General features: G+C 53.8%; 2 protein-coding genes and 1 long non-coding RNA gene across 3 annotated transcripts; 2 read left to right on the forward strand and 1 right to left on the reverse strand.

Annotated features, from left to right (window-relative positions):
• Nucleotides 1–1,742: 1,742 nt before the first annotated feature.
• LOC127199575 (uncharacterized) lies at nt 1,743–5,712 on the forward strand. Its single transcript, XR_007831943.1, has 2 exons — nt 1,743–1,883; nt 5,414–5,712. It is a non-coding gene; the product is annotated as an uncharacterized LOC127199575 (long non-coding RNA).
• A 12-nt stretch (nt 5,713–5,724) lies between these two features.
• Sv2a (synaptic vesicle glycoprotein 2A) lies at nt 5,725–16,365 on the forward strand. The gene is made up of 12 exons (XM_051157727.1): nt 5,725–6,390; nt 7,726–7,906; nt 9,006–9,157; nt 9,756–9,889; nt 10,488–10,577; nt 10,768–10,878; nt 10,995–11,083; nt 11,677–11,841; nt 12,009–12,142; nt 14,652–14,858; nt 15,423–15,582; nt 15,999–16,365. Exons 1-12 carry the CDS (start codon nt 5,769–5,771, stop codon nt 16,180–16,182), a joined length of 2,229 nt encoding a protein of 742 aa, XP_051013684.1. The 5' UTR covers nt 5,725–5,768; the 3' UTR covers nt 16,183–16,365.
• Nucleotides 16,366–19,387: 3,022 nt separating this feature from the next.
• Bola1 (bolA family member 1) lies at nt 19,388–20,221 on the reverse strand. Its single transcript, XM_051156891.1, has 2 exons — nt 20,123–20,221; nt 19,388–19,863 (listed from the first exon to the last, which is right to left on the reverse strand). Exon 2 carries the CDS (start codon nt 19,858–19,860, stop codon nt 19,438–19,440), a length of 423 nt encoding a protein of 140 aa, XP_051012848.1. The 5' UTR covers nt 19,861–19,863; nt 20,123–20,221; the 3' UTR covers nt 19,388–19,437.
• Nucleotides 20,222–22,564: the final 2,343 nt, after the last annotated feature.

The raw sequence follows: 22,564 nt of genomic DNA on the forward strand, positions 1-22,564 counted from the left end.
ACACAGAGAAACCCTGTCAAAGAAAAGAAATCTTCACTCGCAATTTAAAAAGAAACTATATATTTCCCCCTTTTTGGAGTGCTCGCAGTCCTGGGGGCCGAGTCACCCCCTGAGTTACATCACTGCCCTCCTAATATAGGGTCTCACTAGATGGCCTTAAGCAGCCATAGAGCAACCTGTGATCCTCCTGCCTCAGCTCCCTGGCTAGCTTGGCACTGCCACTCTTGGCAGTAAGTACGACAGTCAGTGCAGAGTCACCCAGAAGAGAAGAAACAGCTTCTTGTCAGCAGGACTGGAGCCTGCTGGGGAGTAATGTATTTAAATGAAAAGATGTAAAAACCTTAAGAAGGCTCATCAATGAACGCCTGGTAAAGGGCCAGTCCCTGAGGCCCGTGTGGGCAGAGCTGTTCCATGCACCATCCTGGAAAGAGCACTTCAGCCAGCCGACTTAGAGTACCTCAAGAGCACTGGCAAGGCTTCCCGGACTGTAGAGGTGGGGCCCAGATCCCTGCCAGGAGAGTTTTTGGATTCATTGGCACTCTACTGGGGATGGCCAGATGCCATTAAAGACACACATCCTCTCGCTCACTTATACCAAAGTCTTCAGTCTGGGTGACAGCTAGTTTTTAAGGGAAATTATTATCTGTTACGTCTTTAAGGAAACTGTGATCTTTATTGACCCAAGCATTTCTAAAGTTGAGCTTTGGGTCCTACAAAACTTAGGCCCGGATCCCTAGCATAGTAAACTCAACGTGTCAAATGTCATCTGGGAAACCCCTCAGCACCCTGGGCCCACACCTAACCGAACTGACTTATACAGTATTGCGTCTAAAAGAGACTCCGAGTTCCAAACACACCACAGAGGCAGGGGACGGTGTATCCCAAGTGGACATCGGGGCTCAGGGTGTGCATCCTCAAAGATGGTCACTCTTCCATCTCTCAGTCCAGGTTATCTGAGAGAGACACGGGAAAGATGTGAGAAAAGGACCCAAGCCAGTTCACTCCCTGCCCTGGGGGAGGGGGGCGTTAATTGATGGGGCTTTGCTTTTTGTTTTATTTTTTGAGTCACTAGAGCGAGTGGATGGAAAGGGAAATATCCAGCTAATCAGACTTGTAAACAAACAAACCCCTTGGCCGGCCAGCCTCTGCTGCCAGCTGCTTAATGGCGGGAGGGAAGGAAGGACGGCCTTGTACACACCCAGCCTGGGTTGTGTTTGGAGGAGACAGGTGACAGCGACCCAGGAGTCACCGACTCTGGTTGTTGGGTACAGGAACCACACCTGGTTTTCTCCGCACCCTCTCACACAGCCAGGTGAGCCCCGAGTCCTGGGCTGCGGTTTTGGTGGTGGTGGGTGGGTGTTCCTATTCCAGGCAGCAGGGTAGATGGGGAGGGAGCTGTTTTTAAGGCGGCAAGAGCGGCTGGGACTCCTGGGTTCTGTCATCCTGGCTTAGGGTGCTAAGGAAGGGGCTGCCTCATTCATTACCCCCATGTCTACCTCCCCACTTGCTCTCCTAACAACTGTTAATGTCTTCCTTTAATTTCTGTCATCTTTTGCTAGGGAGGAAGGGGCTCAAAGACTGTCGCCCTGACAATCCCCACCAGTCCCTTCATCTTTTCTTCCTGTGTCCTAATTCCCCTCCCCATCCTCTTTTCTTTCGCCACCCCCCCCCCCCACAATGGTCTCTCCCGATGTTCACTGGCGGCGGCGCGGAGGGGGGAATGGGGGGGGGGTCGGAGGCGGGGCCGGAGCGCGTGCGGGGGGCAGGTCTGCAGTGCCGCTTCCCCTGGTACGAGGAGCAGTCGCCGCCGCTGCCGCCTCAGCCCCGAGGCTGGACCCCCCTCCCTTACCCGGGGACTCCCTGACCCGGGGAAGCCAGCTCAGGTGAGACCCCTCTCCCCTCACCTCCGCCCCGCCCCAGGCAGAAGCATCCTTGCCTAGCCTTGCAGCCATTTTATCTCTGATGCTTTGCTTATGGGGAGAGGGTGACTGTCCCCGCTGTAGGGGTGAGGGTGGTGACAGTGATGGTGATGGTAGCGGCTTGGGGAGTGGGCCGTTTATTTCAGTTGCTTTGAGAATATACATGAATAAATAAGTATATGTGCACCTACACATATGTATATGTATGTATAGACACACGTACATACATAGATACATCTGTATATGTGAGGATTTTTTTTCTGCCTTAGCCTAAGCCCCCATTATAGTCTTTGGATATAAACCTGGTGAGGGGTTGTTAGGTAAGCTGAGGTTCCCTCAAACTCCATCCCGTCCTCACCTTAATGTACGTGCCCCCCCCACCCCCATGATAAATGACCTTGGCTGAGGCCGGAGAATGAGAACTGCCTGCCTCTCTTGCCTGCACTTGGGTGGGTTAGGGGACAGAGAAATCAGGGCTGGTGAGGAATAGAAGGAATAAAACGCTGGAGAGAGACCCAGTGGGAAGAAGCAGCCAGGTGTTAGGTGTTGGGGCTTGGGGCCCGGAGGCAATCACCGAGGTGGGCGGGGGGGGGGGGGGGGGGGGGGCGCGTACAGGTGACGGTGGGCACCTGTCCAGCAACAGGACCAGGGTGGGAGCAGCGGTGTAATTAGTCCCAGTGCCTCACACCTTGTACCAGAGCTGAAGCCAGGTGGGGGTGGGGGGTCCCCGCAATCCTGGTAGAGGCGGTCCCTAAAGCCTGTGTGTGTGTGTGTGCGCGCGCGCGCGTGTGCGTGCGTGTGTGTGTGTGTGTGTGTGTGTGTGTGTGTAGTGTTCCCTGGCCTCTGCGTGAGCATTTCTCCCTCTGTGTGTGCTCTCAGCTGACACCTTTCCTCCCCTGACAAAACTGGATGCTCCCACCTTCCAAACCCAGGGGTAGATAGTAGGGGTGAGGCTCAGCCTTGTTGGCCCTGTGGAGGGGTAGAAGGGTCAGTTGTCAAGCTGTGATGCAGGAGGGATGCTCTGAAATCCACCCCCCACACCCTACCTTCCTGTCCCTTGTCCTTTTGCATGAAAACCTTTTGAGAAATGTCTGCTTCTTAATGACCTTGTCACTTCTTCATGACTTGGGATGGGCTGAAAACCTGGGTGGCCTCCAAAGCAGGAGCTTTGACTAGGGGGCTAGTCCAGACCTGGGCAGTTGCCCTGAAGGGAAAGGCTTGCTTCTGAGGCCCCCTTCCACACGCGCGCCCTTTCCACCTTCTGCAGAAAATGTGGACATATTTCTTCTGGTCAGGTGAAGCAGCCAGTCAGCCTTAAAGGTCTCTGGTAAATCTGAGTCTGGTCCTACTTTAACTCCACCTCTCCCAGTGGCCTCTCTTCCTCAGGCTCAGCCACTCTGTGCTGCTTTGCGGGGCTAAATATAGCACCACTTCCTCACCAGCTCAAAGAATTTGTCTTCTTTCTCTCTCTCCTGGGCTTGTTGGCCCTAGGGGAACTGGCTGTTGAGCCACCATTTACTGTTTTGGCTGTGGGAGCCTTTCCTACCCGCATGCTCACCTCTGAGAGGTAAACAGGGTCAACAGGGATGGGAAACAGCTCCTGGTGGGTCCAAATGGTTTCCTTCAGGGCTCGAGGGGAGGTCATGGTTGGGAAAGAAAGGGAGGAACACAAACCTCCTTGCCCTGAGGACAGCTGGTCCCTGAACCATGACGAAAAAGTGACACGGGGGCCACTGCTTCTGGTCACTGGTGTCCACTGCTTACATGTGTCCTTGCCACCAGTGTTTCTTTTTTCAATGACATGGCTTTATTTACCCTTTTCCACTAGTGTGTGTGTGTGTGTGTGTGTGTGTGTGTGTGTGTGTGTGAGAGAGAGAGAGAGAGAGAGAGAGAGAGAGAGAGAGAGAGAGAGAGAGAGAGAGAGATTAGCCCAGGCTCTGGCTGGGTGGGAGCAGACATTACTTTAGGGGAAATGATGTTTCTCTGAATCAAGGCCTGTGTCCTCTGCTGCCATGAAGGAGGTTATGCCCTGTGTCTCCCTTTGGGGGATGTCTTGTTTTGTTTTGGGGGGAGGCCCTAGGTCCCCTTCATTCCCCTCCAGCTGCCTACGCAATGCGGTATTTGTGGACCTCTTTCTCAATGGCTCCTGAAGAAGCAGAGGGATTAGGGGGGATTAGGAAGGGAGCCCCTGGAGGAAGGAGGCACAACTAGAGACCTTAGACTCTCACTCAGCCAGGCACATCGGTTCCCACCCCACTGGCGAAAGGGGCCCATACGTGACATTCTGAAAGAACGGGGCAGGGGCGGCTGGTTGTCTCCTCACTCAGCTCATAATCTTTCTTCTTGGCCCTTCCTTCTACCCATGTCCGAAGTCTTCCTTTTGGGGTCTTTATCCTGTCGGTCTACAAATATAATATAACTGATCCTAGCTGCTGAAGTTAAACACTGAGTTCTTGGGAGGATCCTGGGCATCAACAGTCGAGTATGAACCTCTGTGTGGCCTGCTGCTTCTTTCACAGTTTTTTTTTTTTCAAAGCTAATAGGGGAGGAAGCAAACTAATATTCATAGAATAATACTGAGGTTAAGTTTAACAACTCTGAAAATGGATTTTCCCAATTTAATTGTCATCAAGTTAGACGAAGGACACTGAGGCTCAGGCAAGTCGGAGCAAGCAAGTAGCAAGTTCACATCCAACCGGTATTCTTCTTGGTGGTGTCCATTTCTGCTGTTCCCCCTAAGGAACAAACAGAGGTGGCTTGACTGAGGGAGAGGAGGTCTTAGGAGGGAAGGGCAAATCACTGTGTTCCTGTCAGCACAACACTAAAGCTAATGTCCTGTGGTATCACGAAGCTCCCACTTCCCACCCACTCCCCCTTTTTAAAAATATTTATTTATTTATTATGTATACAGTGCTCTGCCTCCACGTACACCTGCAAGCCAGAAGAGGGCATCAGATCACATTATAGATGGTTGTGAGCCACCTCGATGTTGCTAGGAACTGAATTCGTGCCCTCTGGAAGAGCAGCCAGTGTCCTTAGCCACGGAGCCGACTCTCCTGGCCCACGTCCCCCTTTTTAAGTGAGAGGGAGCCATGGCATAGTCATGTAGCTCTGAACCCACGTCTGCACAACTCGGGAGGCTGAGCTGGGAGAAATCTTTCCTTGGGGAGACGGTGAAAGAACAGTGGAGGCCCCAGCCTTCTGATCGCTAGTGGGCGGAGGAGCCTGGGTGGAGAGCTTTTGGAAGGGCAGATAGATGACCAATTCTCCAGAAAACCCTGTGGCTCTCCCCTCTGAGGTCAAAGCAAAGGGACTTGTATACCCAGCCCCACAGCTGGCCCAGATCATCGTCCCTCTATCACGGCTGGTGGCCTGAAATACAGAGACCACCAGGACCACGTGGTCTAGGCATGTCTCTGGGTTGAGAGCGGTTCCATACTGCCCCTCCCTCCCTCACTAGCCTGGTGAACTTTCTTTTTCTCTCCTTTCCCTAGGTCTCCAAAGGCTTCAGGAAGGGAAACAGGCAATCCTCCCCAAAATACCGTGGCTTCTCAGTTTAGCCTCTCTAACCTGGCTCCCCCTTCCCACCCCATCCTCCTCCTCCCCCTTTCCCTCCCACACTCCCCGTCTTGAACCGGGTGCAGAACAAAGGTCTTTCTTCCCTTCTCCTTCTGGACCTCACTGGCCGGGCCCTAGTTCCTCTTATTCTGAGCCCAAAAGATATTGGAACACATTTCATCCGAAGAGGGGGGTCTTCTTGACCCCACAAGCCGTTGAGCGAAAGGCCCAAGGGGGGGAAAAAGAAGTAGAGAGTGAGGTAGATCCAGCGAGGTGCCCCAAAGCCCCATCATGGAAGAAAGCTTCCGAGATCGGGCAGCGTTCATCCGCGGGGCCAAAGACATTGCCAAGGAAGTTAAGAAGCACGCGGCCAAGAAGGTGGTAAAGGGCCTGGACAGGGTCCAGGACGAATATTCCCGAAGGTCCTACTCCCGCTTCGAGGAAGAGGACGACGATGATGACTTCCCTGCCCCCGCCGATGGCTACTACCGCGGAGAAGGAGCCCAGGATGAGGAGGAAGGTGGCGCTTCCAGTGATGCCACCGAGGGCCACGACGAGGACGATGAGATCTACGAAGGGGAATATCAGGGCATCCCCCGGGCAGAGTCTGGGGGCAAAGGCGAACGGATGGCAGATGGGGCGCCCCTGGCTGGAGTGAGAGGGGGCTTGAGCGATGGGGAAGGTCCCCCTGGGGGCCGGGGGGAGGCGCAGCGGCGGAAAGACCGGGAAGAATTGGCTCAGCAGTATGAGACCATCCTCCGGGAGTGTGGCCACGGCCGCTTCCAGTGGACACTGTACTTCGTACTGGGCCTGGCGCTGATGGCCGACGGCGTAGAGGTCTTTGTGGTGGGCTTCGTGCTGCCCAGTGCTGAGAAAGACATGTGCCTGTCTGACTCCAACAAAGGCATGCTAGGTAAGAACCCTGCAAACACCCTTTTGTAGGAAACTGCCTCGTCCCACTAGCTTTGTTGTAGTTAGAGGGCCCGCTAACGCTCTGCCTCCCATCCCCCCACAGACACCCTCTTCTGGGGTGTAGCTGGATTGTTGGAGTGGGCGGTAGCTTGCCTCACTGCCGGATAGGGCTGTGGTGGGTTGGGCTACTGTTCAGTACCTCTTCAAAGTCTTCCACCCTGTTGTCTTTGCCTGGCTGCAGAAAAGGGCAACTTGGAAATGCCGTGGCACACATGGGGAGGGTCGGTTTGGGGTGATGTGGGTTTGGACACCTCAGGCAGGAATATCTGTGGACCAGGAATGTCTTTGACTGCCTTTCCTAGAAGGGGCAATCTCGTAGGCTCACTGAGAAATTAGAGAGGCCTGGCTTTGCCACGGACAGGTAGGTAGGTCTGTCTGTCTGCCTGCCTGTCAGTCTGTCTGTCTGTCTGTCTCTCTGGCTTGGTTTGGACATTGATAAAAAATGCAACCTGCCTGCCTGCCTGCCTGCCTGCCTGCCTGTCTGTCTCTGGCTTGGTTTGGACATTGATAAAAAATGCAAACTTTGGAGATGATTTTAAAAACCAATTCCAATTCTGGCTTTAGGAAAAGAAATAACAAACTAGGGAATTTTAGGACCCCAAGTATTAGGGCTAGAAGGATAAAGGATAAACTTTGTATTGGAAACCGTTTCCCGAGGAACGAGAGACTTCCTCCTTTGAGGACATCAAAACTAAGAGAGAAAGGCCAGGTGTGGTGTGAACACCATTTGTCCCAGACCCCAGGAGGCAGAGGCTGGCAGATCTGTGAATTTGAGGCCAGTCTAGTCTACACAGTGAGTTCCGGGCCAGCCATGGCTACATAGTAAGACACTGTCTAAAAACAACCACACACACAAAACCCCAAACACCTGGGAGGGTAGAGAGGATGGGGGGCCATTTAGGAATCTAGGCAGATCCATTTTACTTTTAGGGGAGTTAAGGATGAGTATTATATGCCCTAGAGGGAGGAAGGGAAGAGGACAGAGGAAGAGAGGCTGGTAGGGAGGGGGGAGAGGAAGGAGGGGAGCGAGGAAGAGTTTTTCTCAAATGTTTGCCTTTGATCGGCTGGTCTGCGGTGATGACTGTCCCTTCCTTTGCTCACGCACCACCCTCGCTCACCCTTTCTCATCTCTGGGTTGTCTTAGCTAATGTCTGGAAGCCCTTCCTGATCAAGTCTGTGTCAGGAGTTTCAGCCCCTACAGCCGGGGCTCCAGTACAAGTTGGCAGGAGAATGGAAACGTGCCCACTGATGTCTCTCCTAATTCTGCTTTCCACAGGCCTCATTGTGTACCTGGGCATGATGGTGGGCGCCTTCCTCTGGGGAGGCCTGGCTGATCGGCTGGGCCGGAGACAGTGTCTGCTCATCTCGCTCTCCGTCAACAGTGTCTTCGCCTTCTTCTCATCCTTCGTCCAGGGTTACGGCACTTTCCTCTTCTGTCGCCTACTCTCTGGGGTTGGGTAAGTGTCCACATGGCAAACCCCTTAAAGGCAGACCTGGGTCGCTGTAACATGCTCTTGGAACTGTCAGGCCCTTGACCGTGCCTAAATAGGTGCGGACTAAGGAAATGAACACCTCCTCCCCCACCCCCCCATCCTTTCAGGTCAGCTACCGCTGTTGCAGGCCTTCCTGCTGACATCCGGAATCCCGTGCCTGCCTCACCCACCCCTGAGTCATCCAGCTTAGCTCTATTTCTGAGGCTGTCTACACAGAGGTCCAGTGGGCCTCAGCCTTGCCCCTGGACTCAGGTGCACCCTGGCATGATCTCCTCCCAGAATGTACATTTTTCCCTGAATTTGTCAACAAACTTTGCTGACACCCTCTTTGGCAGAATCTGGAGTCTTAGCCCTGCCTGCACCTACAGTTGCCCACCTACCACCAGGCTCTCACTGGCTCTCTCCATGTTTGGCAGTGGTTGTTGTTTTCGTTTTTTGGTTGTTTTTGTTTTTTGTTTTTATGGCGGTTCCTATACTTGCCCCCCCCCCCTCAGACTTTACTTTGCCCACCTTTTCTCTGTGGAGATTTTTGTTGTTGTTGTTTTCTGACAGTGTTATTATGTAGACATAGCTGGCCTGGAACACACTTTTGTAGATAGACCAGGTTAGCCTCAAATTCACAGACTTGTCTGCCTCGGCCTCCTAGGTGCTGAAGTGAAAGGCATGGGCATCCATCTCAAAGGCTTTTTTGTTTTGTTTTGTTTTGCTTTTGAATGTTTAGCTAGGTAGGATCTTGCTATGTAGCCCGGGGTGGCCTGGAACTTGTAAGTCTCTTGCCTCTGCCCGCTGGTGCTGGGATCACAGGCTGAGACGCCACATTTGACGACTTTTCCCCCTTCCTCGTGATCTTGCTTCCCTGTCAACTCTTAGCTGCCTTCAAGGTTTAGGCTTGCCTTTCCTTGACCTGTGACCTGCTCACCTGCTTCCTGCCATCCTTAGAAGGGTGCCTCGGTGGCTGGTGGCAGGAAGAGCTTAGAGATGGAGATAAAAGGGGGTGCTGAGCACCCAGAGCCTGGGGCAGGGGACTGAGGCGGCTTCCTAATGTCTGCGTTTGAAATGCCAGGATTGGCGGCTCCATCCCCATTGTCTTCTCCTACTTTTCGGAGTTCCTGGCGCAGGAGAAGCGCGGGGAGCATCTGAGCTGGCTCTGCATGTTCTGGATGATTGGCGGGGTGTATGCGGCTGCGATGGCCTGGGCCATCATTCCGCACTATGGTGAGCAGGGGTTCCCCAGGGCTCTGCGTAGCCCCAGCAAACCCCCCTCGTTCCATGGGAGGGCTCACTCTGTCCTCCCAGCCGCCCCCACCGCTGTGCTCCTGGGGAGGGCTCATTCTCCGTCCTCCCAGCCCCCTTCCCTGCTGTGCTCCCTGGGAGGGCTCACTCTGTCCTCCCAGCTCCGCTGTGCTCCCTGGAAGGGCTCACTCTCCATCCTCCCAGCCCCACTATGCTCCCTGGGAGGGATCACTCTGCGTCCTCCCAGCCCTTCTGTGCACCCTGGAAGGGCTCACTCTGTCCTCCCAGCACCCACCGTGCTCCCTGGGAGGTCTCACTCTGTCCTCCCAGCCCCCTTCCCCGCTGTGCTCCCTGGGAGGGCTCACTCTGTCCTCCCAGCCCCACTGTGCTCCCTGGGAGGTCTCACTCTGTCCTCCCAGCCCCCTTCCCTGTTGTGCTCCCTGGGAGGGCTCACTCTGTCCTCCCAGCTCCGCTGTGCACCCTGGAAGGGCTCACTCTCCATCCTCCCAGCCCCGCTGTGCTCCCTGGGAGGGCGGCCTTCAGCTTCTGCTTCTCTGCTGACTCTGTGACTGTCTGCCAGGGTGGAGTTTCCAGATGGGCTCAGCTTACCAGTTCCACAGCTGGAGGGTGTTTGTCCTCGTCTGTGCCTTTCCCTCCGTGTTTGCCATCGGAGCTCTGACTACCCAGCCGGAGAGTCCCCGCTTCTTCCTAGAGGTGAATGGGTTGTTCCAATGTGGTGGGGTCAGTGCACTCCTGCGACTGCTTCCTCCTTCCTCCAGAGCTCCGGGGGACTTCATCTTGCTTCCTTTGTTGAAAAATGCGTCTCTGGAAGGGTCGTCTATGGTAGCTTAAGATTCTGCAGGTTCAGATCGTTGTGAGTTCGAGGCCAGCCTGGTCTACAAAACGAGTCCAGGACAGCCAAGGCTACACAGAGAAACCGTGTCTCAAAAAACAAAACAAAACAAAACAAAAAGATTCTGTGGCCTCAAGTTGGGATCCACCCTTACATCTCCCCTCCAGCTATACCTGGCTCCAGCAGATCGGGGTGTGGCTTTCTTATCTTACTGGAGAGACCCCCCCCCCAAGATCTTTGCTAGCATCTGTTCCCTTGAAAGCCCCCCTACCATCCCCACTCTTGCCAATGTCTTGCGGCACCCCAGCTTGGATCGATGTACATCTCCATAGATAAGGGCTGAGAGGGCGCTGGGAGCCTTTTTTGCATCTCAGGACTCTAGAAGCCAGATTGAAGGGGCGGGCTCTGTACCGGACCCGGGAGCGCCGCGTTGCATGATGGGAATTCTGTCGGTTCTAGAACGGGAAGCACGATGAGGCCTGGATGGTGCTGAAGCAGGTCCACGACACTAACATGCGCGCCAAGGGCCATCCTGAGCGAGTCTTCTCGGTAAGCTGCAGCTCCTCCCGCCCGACCCTCCAAACCCCCACTTGGATCCTTTTGGGTGTCACCCATTTTCCTAGATGTCTCAGACCACACTGTAGTCCGGAGACGTTCCCAGGGCATCAGGTCGCTCAAGGGACCCTCGGCGTGGGCTGGGGAATGGTGTGCCGCAGCTCACCCCTTTTCTTCCTCCCAGGTCACCCACATTAAAACGATCCACCAGGAGGATGAGTTGATTGAGATTCAGTCTGACACCGGGACCTGGTACCAGCGCTGGGGAGTCCGGGCTTTGAGCCTGGGGGGTCAGGTAATGGTGGAGTGAGAGACGAAGGGCGAGCTGAGGGAGGTGGAGAAACGAAAAAAACCGGAGGTCTATCTACAGGTTAGTGCGGCCACCTTCTGCCTTCACTCTGCCCCTTCCAGGTCTGGGGGAACTTTCTCTCCTGCTTCGGTCCAGAATACCGACGCATCACGCTGATGATGATGGGCGTCTGGTTCACCATGTCGTTCAGGTGAGGGGGGGACAAACGACGGCGTCTTTCAGGCGTGGGAGCTGAAGTGTGCGCGGCTGAAGAAGAGTGTTGAGACTGGAAACGGAGGGGCAAGAAACGGGGGAGGGTGCTGTCTCTTCGCATCCTCTGGACGCTTTTCCAGGATTTCGGCTTCATTAACTCATCAAACTTGTAGCGCAAGCCGACAGGTGTTCAGTTTTCACCCGGCGCAGACAGAGACGGCGTACCGGGATAAGTGCGTGTGTGCCGGGCCTTAGCGCGCTTAGTGCGCAGTGTCACGAACAGATAAAACTAGCCCTTCGGTTAGTGCAATGGCGCCTCAGTAGGTCAGGGCGTTGTATCGTGGGGACACGTGGAGCTCCGTGGGCGGAGATGTGGCTGAGAGGCAGAAGGAAGAGGAAATGTCTGGCAAGAAGGGATGATGGGTAGCAGGGACGACCCTAAAGTCCCCAGAATCACGGTAACTCGGAGGGCTATGTGTGGGACGAGGCTGGCGCGAAGCGCGCCCCTACACGGCTGGACTGCGTGTCTCTCCCTCTGACCGGGCCCTGGCGTCTCAGTCGCCGCCTGATTTCATGCCTTTGACTCTCCAGCTACTATGGTCTGACCGTCTGGTTCCCTGACATGATCCGCCATCTCCAGGCTGTGGACTATGCAGCCCGGACCAAAGTGTTCCGCGGGGAGCGTGTGGAGCACGTGACGTTTAACTTCACGCTGGAGAACCAGATCCACCGAGGGGGCCAGTACTTCAATGACAAGTATGTGGGGGGACTTCTCCACGTCACTCTTCCCTGCCCCTTCTAACTTATTAACTCTTTGATGAGTCCGAGTCCAGGACCAAGGTAGTTGGGGCCAAAGCCTGTGCGTTCTCGGGGTCCGTGATCTCACGGCTTCGGGGAGGTGTCTCATCACGCCGGTCCTGCAGGTTCATCGCGCTGCGCCTGAAGTCGGTGTCCTTTGAGGATTCCCTGTTTGAGGAGTGTTACTTTGAAGACGTTACATCCAGCAACACGTTCTTCCGCAACTGCACATTCGTCAGCACCGTGTTCTATAACACCGGTGAGGCGGCCGGCGGGTGTCTGTCAGCCTGTGAGCCTGGACCGTAATGAAGGGAGGTGGGAGGCTTCCCTGGAGCCCTGGGTCGCTTACTGGCTACCACCAGTGCTTTGGGAAATATGGGTATTTTTCTATGACTATCTGAAGAAAACTTCCTGCGTTTTTACCTTTAGCGGTAATTATAGTCTCAGTGAGGTAATGTTAATGCGGCTTTGAAGAAGGTACACTGGGATATTGGGAAAAGAAAGACAATAAAAAGAGATATTTAATAAAGAAAAGGTTGGGAGCCATGGTGTCAGTCTACTTCTCAGCTGGGCCTAGTGGCATAGGCCTGTAAGCCCTTCAGGAGGCTGAGGTAGGAGGATTGAAAATTGTCTGGGCTACAGAGAAAGTTTAAGGCAAGCCTGCAGCTCTCTAAGCTCCCGTCTCAGGTGAAAGCATATTTGGAAAGGCTGAGAGTGTAGCTCAGTGGTGGAGCGCTTGCCCAGCTTGTGTGATGCTCTCTAGGTTCACACTCGAAGATGAGCATGGTGGTGCGCTCCGAGGCAGGGGGTGGAGGTGGAGGGGTGGTGCGCTCCGAGGCAGGGGGTGGAGGTGGAGGGGTGGTGCGCTCCGAGGCAGGGGGTGGAGGTGGAGGGGTGGTGAGCTCCGAGGCAGGGGGTGGAGGTGGAGGGGTGGTGCGCTCCGAGGCAGGGGGTGGAGGTGGAGGGGTGGTGAGCTCCGAGGCAGGGGGTGGAGGTGGAGGGGTGGTGCGCTCCCGAGGCGGGGGCAGGGCGTCAGCAGATCAGGTTCACGGATAGCAAAGTTTAAGAGCAGGCGAGGTTACCCAAAAGGCCCTGTCTGCTTGTAAAGTACTTAGAAGATGGAGCTGGAGAGAGGCTCAGCAGTTAAGAGCACTTACTGCTCTCGCAGAGGAGCTGGGTTCAGTTCCTAGCACCCACATGGCAGCTCACAATGGTCTGCAACTTTTGTTCTGGAGGAGCTAACAATTGTCTTCTGCCTCTGAGAGTGCATGATGTACACACACACACACACACACCAACATATACCCCACACCAACACACTCCCACACCAACACATACCACACACACCAACACACACACACACACCAACACACAGATACACACACACACACCCCTAAAGTAAATCTTTTAAAAATATGTAAGAAAAAAAAAAACCTGACCAGGTGTGGTGGCACACGCCTTTAATCCCAGCACTCAGGAGGCAGAGGCAGGCGGATCACTGTGAGTTCGAGGCCAGCCTGGTCTACAAAGTGAATCCAGGACAGCCAGGGCTACACAGAGAAACCCTGTCTCGAAAAACCAAAAACCAACCAACCAACCAACCAACCAAACAAACAAACAAACAAAACACACACACACAAAAACCCTGAATCTGCTTTTTAAACAAAAGGCTGAGTTTTGTGTGCTAAACTGAAACATCTCTCATTTTGTTTTGTTTTGGTTTAGTTTTTTGGGTTTTTTGGTTGTGTGTGTGTGTGTGTGTGTTTATTTTACATATGAGTACTCTATTTGAATGTATGTCTGCATGCTGGAAGGGGGCATCAGATCACATTATAAATTGTTGCGAGTTACCATGTGGTTGCCGAGACTTGAACTCAGGCCTTTTGGAAGAGCAGGCAGTGCTCTTAACCACTGAGTCATCTCTCCAGCCCCTTGGTTTGTTTATTTTAAGTCAGAGTTTCTCTGTGTAGCCTTGGCTGTCCTGAACTCATTCTGTAGACCAGGCTGGCCTCAAACTCAGAGATCCACCTGCCTGTCTCCAGAGTGCAGGGATTAAAGGTGCTACCACCACTTGTACCTGCCCAGCTAACATCCCAGAGAGAGAGAGAGAGAGAAAGAGAGAGAGAGAGACAGACAGACAGAGAGACAGAGAGAGAACTTAAATTTTTAAAAAAAGAATTAAAAAGATGTTTTTGCATTGGTGTTTTGCCTTTATGTATGTCTCTGAGAGTGTCAGATCCTCTGGAACTGGAGTTACAGACAGTTATGACTTGCCATGTGGGTGCTGGGAATTGAGCTCAGGACCTCTGGAAGAGTAGCCAGTGCTCTTAACCACTGAGCCATGTCTCCAGCCCTTAAATGTTATTTTGTTTTGTTTTTTGAGACAAAGTTTCTCTGTGTAGCCTGGCTGTCCTAGACTCACTTTGTGGATCGGGCTGGCCTTGAACTCACAGAGATCCACCTGTCTCTGCCTCCCAAGTGTGGGATTAAAGGCGCGCGCCACCACACTCAGCCTTAAATGTTATTTTTAATGTTTTCTTCAGAAGCAGTTGCTAAGCCAGCAGCAGGGCTCTGTTCACAGCCAGCTCAGGTGGATAGAAAGGATGAGCAAGAAGCAAAGGCTAGTCAAGCCGCAGATACTGAAAAGATTGCTGGTTCCCATGATGACGGTGGCATCTGATGCTTTGTGATGACTGCCAGGGTTAATGCTGAGAGAGGTCCCTGAGCCACGAGAGCGGACTCACGTTCTCTGTATCCTGACCTCCTAGACCTGTTTGAGTACAAGTTTGTGAACAGCCGTCTGGTGAACAGCACGTTTCTGCACAACAAGGAAGGCTGCCCCCTGGATGTGACAGGGACAGGTGAAGGTGCCTACATGGTGTACTTTGTCAGCTTCCTGGGGACACTGGCCGTGCTCCCTGGAAATATCGTGTCTGCCCTGCTCATGGACAAGATTGGCCGGCTCAGAATGCTTGGTAAGAGGAAGAGGGCTGGGTGTCGGCGGCTGCAGGCTGTCAGTGGGCCCCTCACCGCCAGCTGTGGAGGACATGGGCCGGAGAGCCGCTCCAGCTGTGGAGGACATGGGCTGTGGAGGACATGGGCTGTGGAGGACATGGGCTGGAGAGCTGCTCCCTCTCCTGTTTTGTTTGGGGTGTGTGTGTGCTGCAAAGTTGGGGGGGGCTGGCAGAGAATGTACTCTAGGGGGTTAAAGAGGTAGGTAGGTAGGTGATGGGCAGGGTATATATAGACTTTGAGGTTCAGCTCCGCCTGGAGCAGGTTATACCCTATGAGCTTGGACCTGCCACACAGGAAGGGAAATTGGGCCTCTCTGGGAGGGGCCGATGTCTCCTGTAAGGACTTTGAAAACATCGCACCACCAAGCTCACAGTTGGTGCTGGATAAATGGCTGTCACTGCCACTGATATTAGCAACATGGGGGTTGGGGACAAGTGAAACGCCTTCTTTGGCGGGGGGGCTGCCTTGGGAAACAGTCATCTGGGGCAGGCTGTGTGTCACTGCTGCTCTTCTCCTGGCTCCAGCTGGTTCCAGTGTGATGTCCTGCGTTTCCTGCTTCTTCCTATCCTTTGGGAACAGCGAGTCGGCCATGATTGCGCTGCTCTGCCTCTTTGGTGGGGTCAGCATAGCGTCCTGGAACGCGCTGGACGTGCTGACTGTTGAACTCTACCCTTCGGACAAGAGGTAGTGTGGTGGTGGGGGGGAGGGTGGAGGGATGGGGTGGGGACAGGGAGGAGGGTTAGGAGCTGCAGGACTGGGGAGAAGTCCTGTGAGGTTGAGGCTGGAGGAATGCGTTAGGTATAAGGTGGTCGTTAGGGATGTAAGGAGGTTGTTGGGGGTGGAGGACACACATCCCTGCTGAGCTTTTCCTTAACAGTTGGGAGCTTCTATATTCGCTTCTTGCTCTGCTGGTTACTAACCTCATGCTTCTGTCTCATTTATCTCTCGTCTCCCCGATTAATCTGTATCCCCCCCCCCTTGCCCCCTCCTCTCACTTCTCCATCCTTTTTTCCCCCACTCCGCTTTCCCATCTGCCTGACTTCCTTCTCCTGGGTCCTGTCCGCCATGTGGCTTGCACGCGCTTGGGGCCTCCTGAGCAGGACCACCGCCTTTGGCTTCCTGAACGCTCTGTGTAAGCTGGCAGCCGTGCTGGGGATCAGCATCTTCACGTCCTTTGTGGGGATCACCAAGGCTGCTCCTATCCTCTTTGCCTCGGCTGCCCTCGCCCTCGGGAGCTCTCTGGCCCTGAAGCTGCCTGAGACCCGGGGGCAGGTGCTGCAGTGAGGTGAGGGGGCGTGTGTGGCTGGTCTCAGGGGCTTCAGGGACGGCAGGCACACTGTGAGGCCAAAACTTCCTTTTATCCCTACCCTGCCCTGCTGTCCTGGTTCTCACTCCCCTGTGTATGGTGTCTTAGCTGTGTGTGCCTGTGTGCATGTGTGTGACCCTGATGCGAGGGACTACAGGGAAGGTCCCTTCATCCCACTTTTGGGATGAGGCACATCCCCATCTGCTGTCACCCTCGACTTTTGCACAGGAGAAGGCTGAGCTGCACCTTCTCTCCCGCAGTGTTAGTGGGGGCCGGGCACCCTTGTTTCCCTGCTCCGGGGGTTCCAGAACCTCTGCCTTCCCCTTCATTCCTGCTGCCTAGGCCCTGGTAAACCACAGGTATGGGGTAATATGGGGGCTGAGGCTTGGACCAAAAGAACTTCTTGAGTGGGAAGGGCCTTGGGTGCCCTCTAACCTCCCAGGGGTGCCGGAGGGTAGCAATAAGCCTCAGCCCTCTGGCCTCCATTTTCACCTCAGTTTGGGCTACAAATGTGAAGCCTGGATTTTATGGAATTGAGTTTTCTGGTTCTTATTTATATATAAGTTCTGAGGCAGCTTAGGAGGACTGTGTGTGGATGTATACATACACTCATGGATGTGTGTGTGTGTGTGTGTGCGCGTGTGCCTGTGCGCCACGGGGCAGGGGTACCACTATACTGTTCAGATATAAGCCAAGGGTAGTAGTTTCGGTGAACACACACACACAACACTGTTTTTCTGTAGTACCTCCCAGAATCTCTCATCTGAGTTGGGGCTGGGAGGGAGACGCCCTAGGCCAGTCTGGAATAAAAGTCCTGCAATCTAGGGGGACCCGAGGGCACAGGACAAGGCCCCCACTCTCTCTTTCCTCTAGAGAGGTTGCACCCACTAGCCACAGCCCTCCACCTGAGCTGTCTGCACAGGCCGCGGGCCAGAGGGAAAGTAGAGTAACCAGCAGACCCAAAAGCACAAGGGGCTGGGGCCTGAAGCAGGGGCCCTTCCCACAACCCTTCTCAAAGAGGTCGGGCAGAGGGACTCCTAACGCAGGGACCAGAAGCCTCAGTGTCCCCACCACGCCCTTCCACAGAACAGCCTCTGTAGGTAGAGCCGCCCCTGTCCTACCCTACACTCTGTGGCTGCTTTCTTTGGTACCCTCTTCCCGTTCCTACTGTAGCTGTGATGTGTTGTAGTTTGTAGCTGTTTGTAAAATGTTAAAAAAAAAAAAAAAAAAGTTAAAAGGAAGTTAAAATAACCACACACACACACACACACACAAAAGAGAAATCCAAATTCACCCTTCTTCATGCTGCGTCTGGTGCCCTCAATCCTACGGCTATTCCCGATTTTGTAACACTGGACCAGGTGGTGACTGTTTTAACTCTGCTGTCTGTGCTCAAAGGACTGCCTTGTCCCCCAGTGGCTCCCCCGTGTATGAGTGTGTGCCCCCTCCTCTCACCATTCCGTGGCTGGACGTGGCCCTCTCCCTCACATCCCCAGGGGAGACACATCCACCTTCTTGTCCCCTGGGGAACCCTAAACCTGATTCCATCGATGTGAAAAGTGAAATGAAAAATACTGCTGAAAAATAAAGGGAACAAAACCCTTAACATCGAAAGCGCGGTCTGCTTCTTGGCATCTGCACTCACACCTACCTCCACTCTGACTGTCTGGGGAAGATAAAATAGTGTTGGCGGAAACAACTCCTTCCCCAAGGCCAAAAATAAACACTCCCACTATTATTGACTTATGGAATGGGGTACCTCAAGTCTACCTTTTGTTTAAAAAAAAAACATTTACTGATGGCGGCTGGAGAGGTGGCCTTATTACTCTTGCAAAAAGCAACACAAACACCTGTATTTTGCCTATGAGCATTTTGCCTGCCTGGGCGTTACATGCACCACATGTGCCTGGTGCCCATCGAGGCCAGAAGAGGGCATCAGACCCCCTGAAAGGTGCTGAGGATCAAAGCTGGTCCTGAGGACTCTGGGCCCCAATTTTAAGCAGCATCTTTTGGGAGTTCCTGCTGCCCGCAGCCTGCCCTCGATCCCCCCTTTATTCAAGTCCACTGCTGCTTTAACCAAGTCACACCACACTGCTTTTTTCTTTCTTTCTTTTTGGAGACATTATTTAACCCTGGAATTCAGTGAGCTCCGCCTGCCTCTGCTCTTAATGCTGGGATTAAAGGTTCCGAAGCCTTTAATAACATTCTACTGCCCAAACAGGTCCAACCCAGAAACTTTATAGTCCGAAATGGACAATAGTACATACTCAGACATACATGTCTGCGTTGCTGGGATTAAACCAGGCTTTCATACAAGCTGGTCAAGTGCTCTCACACCGAGCTGCACGCACAGCCCACCGCATGCTCCACATAAAAGGCTACTGGAAAGCCCCTCACAGGCGTTATCCGAGTTTCCCTCAAAAAACTAGGCAATATGGGTCTGGAGAGATGGCTCAGAGGTTACCCCTCCGGAGGTCCTGAGTTCAACTCCCACAATCACATGGTGGCTCACAGTCCATCTGTGTGTGCATGCAGGCAGAGCACTGTATATATAATAATAAATAAATAAAACAAAAACAAAACTAGGCAGCGTTTGTTTCCATTCTTTTACTGCTTCAAATGCAGGAATTTCCTCCTTTCTGGGTTAATTTTGGTATCCTTGCAAAACTTAAATACTTCACTTTCTCACGAATCTTTTCTCTAGTTTACAATTTTCTTCTCACAAAAAACTGCCGGTAGGGGCCTAACAGCTACGTAAACCGGATGAACTACCTGAGTTCAACTCCCAGAACGGTGGGGGTGGGGGTGGGGGATGATTCCCAAAAGTTGTCTTCTGACACACAACTGTGCCGTGCTGTCATGTTACCCTGCCTCATCACATACACCATAATAACATGCAGCTCCAACTTAACAGGTATTAAGGGCACGGCTTGGACCTCGCGCGGTGGCGGCGGCAGCTTCTCCTTACTATCACAGCCCTGTCCGAGTCACCAGGACCCGGCTGTCTTTCTCTACTCCAGCCCAAGCAAGGGCAGCTACGAGCGGCTGCTCTCTCCCTGGGCTAGCTTAGTTTCCACCTGTCAGGGGCGTCTTTGCCTCTGCATCGTGTTTATTAAGCCCAAAGGAGAGAGGGGCTCTGGCCCTTACAAATCAAGGTGTGAAGTAGCGGTGACATAATAGTTTATTCTCGGTCCGACCCGTTTGGATCGTCCGTCGCCCTCCCAGTCCGGGTACTAAGAGCTCCCTCGAGTTTTCTTGCTCCCACCTAGGCACGGGGGGCTAATGTCCAACTGCGGGTTCTCTCTCCACTGGGCGGGAGTTTTCGCCTGGATGGCCAGCGCGTGTACCTGCCCAGCCAGTTCTTCCGCCAGTGCCTCGTGGACCAGGCGGTGCCGCTGCAAGGGGCTCATCCCCTCGAAACGAGAGCTCACCACCGCCACCCTGAAATGCGTCTCGCTGCCCGCCGGGACGGCGTGGCCGCCGCTCTCGTTGCGCAGCTCCAGGACCTCGGGGCTCAGGGCTTGCTCCAGCTTGGCGCGGATCGCGGCTTCCACCGGCCCACCGGCCGCCGGTCCCGCGCCGTCCCGCGCCAAACACGCGCCGCGCGCGGCCGCCATGGAGAGCGCGCGCCGGGCCAACTGCTGCGCGCTCAGCATCCGCTGCAGGGAGACAGAGGAGGGTTGGCGGCTGGGTCCACGCGCCCTCCCCCACGCACCCAAGACCTGCACACCCGGGATCCGCCTCTGCCCCGCGTGGCCCGTTAACGCGGAGGGACAAGGCTGGAACGAACCGCCGGGGCGCTGGGCACTAAGGACACTGGGGGAGGCACATGGCTGGGAGCTGTGAAAATGGAGCATGTGCAACTTGGTCCTTTTGGCTGAGTCAGAGCCTTAACGTCGCCCTCGGAACGTTTGGTACCTTTGTGCTGGCTCGATCTCGCTACAGACTCTTCCAGGCGTACAGGGTCCACGCAGTCGCTGCGTCTAGGAAATGCGTTTCTGGTTGCGTCTGGCAGGTGTTACGTAGTACCCAGAGCGTTCATGGGAATTGTAGTCCCCGCTACTCCGGCGAGGTCTGCGAGGTCGGGGAGTTAGAACAACGCAATGAAAACAGAAGGGATTTCCTGCAAGTTTGAGGTTGTTGCACCAGATTCGTTGCTTCTTGTTCTTGTAAACTCAAATAGCTTTAGTCCTTTAATAACTACTTAAAAACAAACAACGTCTCATGTAGCCCAGACTGGCCTTTACCTTTCTAGAATGCCTGATCCTCCTGCCTACCTCCTACACTCTGTCCTGTGTCACTCATAGGGTGCCCCATAGTAAAATCAGGACTCCTATGGGATTTCAGCGGGCCTTGCTCGCAGGGGAGTGTCTGCTGGGACAGCCTATCTCCCGCCTGAAGAGGATATTTCTGGGGGGAAGAACATGAAGGCCCTCACGTCGCCCTCTAACTGCTCATTCCTAACTTCCTCATTCCTAAGGCCCTCGCACGTCCCTATGCAGGGTCCCAAGCAGCTTTCCCCTCCTGCAGACCCCTTCATTCCTGAGAGAGACAGGCTGCCCCTCTATGTCTGCGTGCACGGGCGCTAATAAACAGTTTCACCTGTTGGTTAGAGTCTGGTCTCTTTCTGCTGTCTCTTTACTCCTAAATCTAACAGTCACCACCCCTGGGTCTCAATTACTCTATTTTACACACAGGTAAACGGAAGCCCGTTTTATAAACCAACCACACAATTGTTGTGGGCTGGACCAGTGTCTGGAGGCTTGAAAAATAAGGGCAGGCCCTGCTTTTAGAGTCTACAGACTCTACAGTCTCCAGTAGGAGAAATAGTGAGAGGAACACTGTGCTGCTGCTGGTGTCGACTGTACGGTGAGCCTACAGACGGTTACTGCAAGCATATTACCCAGACGTGGGAACCAAAGAAACATGCTGATTTATAGAGAGAGCAGCGCAGAAGAAACAGCTTTCTTCTATCATTCTGGTCGGTGTGTGGCAGCTGAATGAAATGACGCGGCCGCTCCCAAGGATGGATGTGGAGAAGGTTTTTATTGTTCGTATGAGGGGGAATACAGCTACAGGCATCTGGGAGAGTCTAAGACAGGAAGTAAAAATAGCAGACTGAACATGGGCTATGAGAGGGGAGAGAGGAGGAGAGAGTGAGGGAGGAAGAGAGATTGGATAGATAGACAGACAGAGCACCAGGAGAATCAAGAGACCTCATGCCCCAATGGCAGGGTTATAGTATATAGCAATCAGAAGGGGGGGCACGGAGGACGGGGAGGGGCGCGGAGGACGGGGGGGGGGTCGCAGAGGACGATGAGGGGCGCGGAGGACGGGGGGGGGGGCGCGGAGGACGGAAGTGGGGCAGGCGCGGAGGACAGGGGGGGAGGCGCGGAGGACGGGAGGCGTGGAGGGGGAGAGAAATGAAGCCCTTGGTGCCGCTGTGCTGGCTGTGGGGGCTATGATGTGCAATTGCGGGAGCCTGAGGCGCTCTTGTCGGAGGCATCTACTTAGGCGAGGTCAGCTTTGTACGTGTACTTTTAAAAATCTATTTTTATTTTGATTTCTTATATCTTTTTCTCCCTTCTCTACCCCAATCCCTTACAACACCCCAACACCAGAAGGTTAGTGGGGAGAAGGGACATAGTTTTCCTTAGCTACTTCCTGCTGGTTAGGGTCGTCGGGGAAAATCCAATCTTAGTCTCAGGACTTCTCCAACTTCTTCCGTCAAACTGCATCAACAGTAACCAGGAGCAGCAGGAGGGTGCAGCAGTGGGGAACAGTAGTCTTTCCTGGGACCCCTGTCTCTCTCTGGGCTCTGGCATTTATCCCCTCTCCAGAGTCCTCAGAATTAAACTCTCTGTGCCTGGCAAACAGCCCCTCTCAGAGCCCGTGCAGGCAAATAGTCTGCTGCTGTGGACAACCTGCGTCAGCCCCACATCCTACACCTGGGAATAAAACAAAAAACATGTTCGCATAACATAACTGAGTTTTTAAAGACACCAAAACTTTCCACTGCACAACATCCTGGCTTTGGTGCAGAAAAGAATCCCAGGTCAGTCAGCATGATGCAGAGGCGGAGTCTATTTTATTGATTTTGTTATCACTTGTCTTTTTCTTTTGAGACAGTTGTATTCTCTACATAGCCCTGGCTCTCCTGGAACTCATAATGTAGACTACGTTGGCCTCAGACTCATGGAGGTCCTGCCTTCTAAGTGTTGGCGTTAAAGAGATACACCACCACGCTCGGCTGGAGGTGGAGTTTATTAAGAGATTTTAACACCAATTTAAATGCGGAAGTTAACTCAAGTGCGGAGGAAAAGCCAGTATACACAAGCGTGGACTGTGAGCTTCTAAAGG

The sequence above is a fragment of the Acomys russatus genome, chromosome 15 (assembly GCF_903995435.1).
Source record: "Acomys russatus chromosome 15, mAcoRus1.1, whole genome shotgun sequence".
NCBI classification, from domain to species: Eukaryota; Metazoa; Chordata; class Mammalia; order Rodentia; family Muridae; genus Acomys; species Acomys russatus.